Source organism: Gavialis gangeticus, unplaced genomic scaffold, assembly GCF_001723915.1.
Source record: "Gavialis gangeticus isolate Ggan-Ray unplaced genomic scaffold, GavGan_comp1, whole genome shotgun sequence".
NCBI lineage: Eukaryota > Metazoa > Chordata > Crocodylia > Gavialidae > Gavialis > Gavialis gangeticus.
In genome coordinates, this window is record NW_017728995.1 from 65,890,061 (window position 1) to 65,896,992 (window position 6,932).

At 42.9% G+C, this 6,932-nt stretch overlaps 1 protein-coding gene across 1 annotated transcript in view; it reads left to right on the plus strand.

Annotated features, from left to right (window-relative positions):
• Window positions 1–6,932, plus strand: part of STAG1 (stromal antigen 1) — a 295,978-nt gene that overhangs the window by 271,436 nt on the left and 17,610 nt on the right. Inside the window, exon 26 of the mRNA XM_019503764.1 lies at window positions 6,177–6,325. Within this exon, the coding sequence (XP_019359309.1) occupies window positions 6,177–6,325 (149 nt within the window). The remainder of the gene's footprint in view (window positions 1–6,176; window positions 6,326–6,932) is intronic.

Here is a 6,932-nt window from a genome sequence, read left to right on the forward strand (position 1 = left end):
CCCCCCCCCTTTTTTTAAAAAAAAAAAAAAAAAAAAAAAAAGCAAATAACACTTTACTTCCTCTATACGATCCACAGTATATTCATGAAATTGTAAGATGTGTTCTCTGTGATGTAATACCATAATTTCTATATTGAGCTCTGCAAAGATTTTATGATCCAACATATAAAATGCTACTTAAGATTGCAGCCAATTACAGTATCCTTTGGTTTCAAACTCGGCTTCGATTTGTTCAGGAATTCTCCTGTAGCATCATGTGCTGTATTTACTGCATTTCTCATTTACTGTATCATTTGTATGTTTTATGTCTGCTTCTTTATCACCAAATTCCAAATCACTTTGTTTTTTTAAACATTTGTGTCGATTGTTAAAGGAAATACCTAGGCAGTGCCGAGTAAATTCCGGTAATCTCTCCTAGGCATTTAAAATATCTGGCATATTATTAGATGTAAACAAGCTGTAAAGATTGGAGCTAAACATTTCATATGTGAAAAAAATTCCATTTTTCAGTCCTCTCTCATCCTGTTTAGGATCCCATCCTGTTTAAATTTTCCCTTAGTGATGGTGGAAGTTCTAGATGTGAACTCAGAAGACTCATGGGCAAGATAAACCTGGCAGGTCTTGCCAATACAGAGGAGGATTGGATTATTACATAGGCAGAATTACCTTGTGGAGTAGAGCAGTAGACATAGTATGAATTAAACTATGGGATGTACAAGAGGGATTAATACCAAGAACTCTTGCCATAAGACTGAGCTAATAGATTGGGGGAAACAGCACAAAGGATGTGGATGTACTGGCTGATTACTGGCAGCAGTAGCCTCCAGACCAGTGGAGGAAGCAATTCCAGAAATACAAGCCCATGGGAGAATGCTTTAATGACCCTAGATGTCATCACTGACCTCAGAGTAGTTCTTCTTAAACAACAAAACTTTAAACACCAGCTTTAACATGAAACTATGGAGCAAAAAATAATCTGTGATCTAGATTGTGTTTTGTTGTTATGTGGCTATATGTGGTGTGAAGTGGGTTCTTATCCCATTACCTGGACTAGCTTTTATAATCCCTATTTCCCCCAGTGGATTAATTGACTTTGCATCCCTATTGATCTCTTCAACTCACCTTCACCTCTCAGCAGTGCCCTCTTCCCTGTTTGCATTTAAATTCTCTTCTGTTTATAACCCATACTTTCTGCGCATCCAAGCATCTGATGAAGTAGGCTGTTGCTGATGAAAGCTTATGCCGCTCTTAATCAGTTAGTCTCTAAGGTTCCACCCTGTCCTGCCTTCTGCCTACATTAAAAACAGTTTAATTTAAACTAGAACAGACACAAAGAAGCACTACTAGGATGGTCAAGGGAAGGCAGAACTCATAAGAGGATATTAAACTTATAAAATGATATTAAAAGAGCTTGGCTATTTATCTTATCAGATTGAAAGTTGGAAGGGAATAGGATTATTTTCTATAAATACGTTATCAGAGAGGAAGAAGTAATACTGAAGTTAAAAACCAGTATTGGCATAGGATCAAATGCCTGACAAATCATCACTGTACCACGTTGCAGTCCCAGGAGCAGCTGAGATGCCCTGTGGTGTCTCTACAACCATGTTCTGCTCCACACCTAGGATGCCTTCCCTTCTCACCCACCACACCTGGATGGAAGTATAATAAATAGGGAGGCTGCCCATGGGCCTTCACATGCCTCCAGTTTAACTGGACCCCACTGGCCCCTACTGCAGCCAGGTCCCTCGCCAGGCCTCTCTTGTTGACTGTGCCCTGTAGGGCACCTGCAACCTTAAGGGCTAATCATGCAGCTCTAGTCCTCCCCTACATCCCAAGCCTCATGGGTGTTACAGTAATGATGTTCTCCTGTTGGCACTTCAGCTTCCTCCCCTTTATTCTACCTAGGCCTTCTAGCCTGGGCTCACTGTATCAGGCCTAGCTTTGAGGCACTAGCTCTCATTTTGCCTTTTCAGGTACCAGGCCCCTGCCTGGCTATGCCCCTCTCGAGCGCCTGGCCCCTGCCTCTCTCTGTGGCCTTACACTGTGCCTGCTCCAGGCCCAGTAGTTATTTAGGCCTTGACCCTGCCCCTGGCAGGGCTCAAAACAGTCATATGCCCCTCAGGCATTAATGGAATCTCCATATACTGCCCCTTCCTGTCCCAGCCCAAATCACCAGTATAAACTGTAACATAAACACTGAGCCCCTGGGCTGCAACATAAGCAGCCCTCTGCAAACCTTCCCTCACCCCTTGTGCTGGCATACCTCCTTATGAGCGCTGCAGGCCTCAGTGTCCCTACAGGCAGCAAGGCAGTCCGTTTGGCGTCCCTGGGTAGCTCTCCTGGGCAGGAGCTGTAAACCCTGCAGTTGGCAGCTGAAGCCTCCTGCTTAAATGCTCCCTGGGCTCTGCCCACTTCCAGGCTGCCTGCAGGTGCCTGCTAACTGCCTGCTTTGCCCTGTTGCCCTGGCAACTGGCTGCTGCTGCACCCTGCCTAGCTTGCAGCGCTCCCTGGCTGGACTCCTTTTTTCTTAAAGGAAAAAGGAGCCCCAGGGTCTCTGTTAGTCACAAGCAAATTCAGTTTCAAAATTAAGTTTCTAATGATTAGAGAAGTGAAGTTTTGGAATGGTTTTCCAAGCAAAGTAAGGGAGGCAAGGAACCTGAATTACTTCAAGATAGGAGTCAGTAAGGTTGTGGAAAGGATAGTAGACTAGTATAGGGGAGTTCTGGGATTACGTATCAATGCATGTGATGTGTGGATTCAAGTATTTAGTATTCTCATGATGGATTTGAAAAGAAACAGTAGTAATCCTGTGCTTCAAGGCTTCTGCCAGTCCCTCCAAGAGCCAAGATGATTTTTTCCCCCCATGAATTCTTTATTCGACTTCTGGGTGTGTGTGTAGGGGGGGAGTCTGATGTTGGCTACAACTAGAAGTGAGAGTTTGAGTGCAGTGTGCTGGTGTTCCTACCAGACCTTACAGACCTTCACTGCCTGACTGGAAGGGCTTCCTCGTGTGATCAGGATCAAACCAATCCCTAGACTTGGAGTCAAGAAAGGATTTTTCTGCAGTGTCAGGTTGGCAAAGAATGAGGGTTTTTGTCTTCCTCTAGCACAGAACAATGGTTTTTTTGATAGGGTCATCTCAGTATCTATTATCCTAACAGATACTCCTCATCACAGTGACAAGGCATTGATGGCACCTTTGTCTTCCCTGCTGTTTACTTGTGGCCTATTGTAGGGTCTTTTAATAGAGGGCCTGTGGCTGTGGTGTGTCAGAGGAGTTGGAGTGGATGATTTCTTGTACCCTTTGAACAAATAGTTGCTTATAAAGGACTGGATGCAATGTCGCAAATTCTCTTCCTGTCCTATGATCCCCCAAGTCACACTTACCGTCACATAGCATCTTACGTCTGATACAGCTCACTTGCTTATCTGGAAATTATGTACATGCAAGAGTCTCCTCTTCTTCTGGAAGCAATTCCGGTGCTCCTGGAATGCAGAGATCTTTTCTCCAGCTTGTTAGATTGCCATAGAGTTTGCTTCCAGTATCTATCTTATCATTTCTCTCAAACATTTTTTCACTGTCCTTTACATTAACCCCTGTGCCAGTCTGTTTGGGAGGAAAATTATTTCTACCTCTGTCCTGAGAGAAGCGGTGTGATAGTAAATGCTGTCTTCTGCACTGTGGGGCATTTTGCTCTTTCCTGTGTCATTCATGTTACCTTAGTTACATCTGCACTAGAATAAACAGTCCTGCTTGTATTCACGATATGCTCAGCCATTCTCATCGCATCTTTTGCTAGGACCTGGGATATAATATACTTTTTTTTTTATCTGGGTCATAGATGACTTTAGCCATATTCTGTACTAACAAGCAACGAAGAAAGTACTAATTTCTTTTTTTGTGATTGTTTCAATATCTGCCTTTTGTCAACTGTTCTCTGCCTCCTCTTAGTCTTACCTTATTCTTATCTTCTAAATTTTTGTGTGTCCTGTGTCATAGTAACAGGATTTTCCTGTTGTCTCACTGTGTTAGCAAGTGTTGGCAGGGAAAGGACCATTGACTTTTGAGAATTCATGGTAGCAATTAACTCAGTTAATGCACATAAGGAAGAAGGAAGTAACTGCTTGGGTTATGGCATTATTCATCATATGGCATTATTACCCTATTCACAAAAACAGAGATGAATGTGTCCTGAGAGAGCATATGCAGACTTGCCATATGCTTGCTGAGAGAATATCTCAGAGTGACCTCTATATTAAACAGTTTTGGTTGTTTGTTGCCTTACTTTCACTACTGTCAAATTCGCTGCCCTTTTTCACAGCCTTTTTCTCCACCGTTTAAATGTCTCCTTGTAGTACATCACTGTCCACATATTTGTCAGTCCCCTTTGGATTCTTCTCTGTATTCGCATTTTGCACAGTTAATCCTCTTTCACTGGGGCACACTTTCTCCCAGGTACTACCTAGGAGACACTACCTCTCCTGCATGTCCAGTCAGTATGAGAATTCACATATCCATGCAATGAGAATTCCTCTGTTTCTACCTCTTGTCGTGTACAACCTCATTGTGAAGGCCACCATCTTCTTCTTCATATGTGTAAAAAGGAGGAACAGTGACACACAAGTCCTTTCTTTCCTCCATGTTAAGCCAAGAAAACCAGATGAGATAAGAGGTTTTTTGTTCCTTTTCCTAAAGTCAGGAGAGGGGAAAGGGGTGAAAAGACACACAGACACTCACCAGGACTAGTCAGTGATCTGTGGTTCTCTTCCACAAAACTCAAATAGCCCCTAAGGATTTTCACTCACCATGGGGGCAGGAAACACTGGGCAACTATTTACCCTCAGACAGGGAGGCAAGGACTTAGAAAGCCGCTTAAGCCACTAGTGCAGGCAGAGTGCACACTGAGGCAGCCTCTTTTTCTTAATTCATTCTTGCCACCCCTTAAAGGTGAAAGAGTTGGGTCATGCATCTCCAAGGGAATATCCTAGGTCATCTGGTGTGACCCCCTATATCTTAGGTCATCATATTTCACCCAGTTGCCCCAAAATATAAATATACAAGTAAATCCCATCTTCAAGAAAGATAGAAAAGTATTGTTTTAAAGACCTCAACAGATGGAAAATCCACCAGTGCTCTTGGTAGTTTGTTCCAGTGCTTAATTAATCCTCATTGTTAAAAATGCATGCCTCATTTTTTATTTGTCAGCTTCGCCTTCGAGCCATTCGATTTTGCTTTGCCTTTCTCCACTAAATTAAAGAGCCCTTTAGCATCTGGAATTTTTCCCTGTACATTGTAATCAAGTCACTGTTCAACACTTTTTTATCAGATAAAGAGATTGAGCTACTTAAGGCTCCCTTTAAGACATTTTTTGCAGCCTCAAATCATTTTTATGGCTCTTCCTCCTCCTCCGGGTTTCCACCATCATTTCAAAAATGTACACACCTGAACTGAACACAGTATTTTGATGTTGGTCCGTGTAATGCCATTTCATATGCAAAATCACTTCACTATTCCTATTCATTACTTCTGTCTTTAAAAAGATCACATTAACCCTTCTTGCTGTAGCATTACAAGTTGACTTGCTTGTCTTCTGAGCCATAAGTCATTTGGAGTCAGTTTTCCAAATTAAAGTCCTGCATTCTGTAGCTACAGCTTGCATTCCTTGTTCCATGTTCATTTTGCTATATTTATATTTTGTTTGAATTGGTGGCACTTGCCAAGTAATTCAGATAACCCCCTGTGACTGCCCTGTCCTCATCTGTATTAACTGTTCTGTCAATGTTTATGTTATTGCAGATGTTATTAGCGGGGATTTTATAGTCTTCTTCTGCAGAATGTCATGAAAAATGTTTCCATTTGATGGTGATTTCTTGAAATATAGATCCTCTGCCATTTATACTGCTCATTTTAAACCACTTGATACAGAAGTGTACATGAATTAGAAGTTGTGCTGAGAGTACAAGCTTTCCACTGTGTTTCATACTTCAGGAACTGCTAATATAGGGTCTAATCCAAAACCCATTTAACATAGGGTCTCCTCCAAAATCCCTCTGACTTGAGTTGACTTTGGACAAGGCCATACACCAGCTAAAATCAGCTTTGGGTAAACAAAAACTCCTATAAAAACATGCTTCCTATCTTATACGTTTTAACAGTTCAATTCTTTCTCCAGCTGTTTAATGAGCTTGTTCAGGAACAAGGTCCCAATTTGGACAGGACATCAGCCCATGTCAGCGGGATTAAAGAACTGGCCCGCAGGTTTGCCCTCACCTTTGGCTTGGATCAAATCAAGACAAGAGAGGCCGTGGCCACGCTACACAAGTGAGTGGTGGTAAATACTATAAGTTTATATATGCACTTAAACCAGAAGTTTCTCCCACCCAAAGGTACATAATCCCACTTGGATTACATAGCCCACAATGATGAGCCAATGGCAGGGGAATCAGCAGCATGCAGGTCACAATTGCACTGGCAGCAGCTTGACAGCAAGGCAAACTGCTACAAAACATGCCAAGTCTGAATTCAGGTGCCTGAACTGAGAGCAAGGAGACTCTCTCCTGTCTCCTCCAGTAACCACACTGCTGGGCCCAGACAGCTTGCTGTAAGATGTTCCCTGAGTTATGTTTTGGAAGAAAGACTTAAACTAACAGCACTGGAGAGAGGGAATAAGATGGGACAAAGAGCCTAGCAAGACAAGGGGCAGAAACTGGGATTAGAGCCAGGGAGAGAGAAACTGTGAAGAGTTGTGAGGAACACTGGGATTATTTGGGCGAGTGATTTGGCAGCTCTATGCAAAGTCTCCCTCTGGGAGCCAATAGGGCTGGGGAGTCTGAAAGGTTGACGGGATACCAGAGTGGTGGTTGAGAAGCACATTGAATGAGGAGCCAGGTGGTCATGAACTAAGGCTGGCTGGGCAAGGAGATACCAG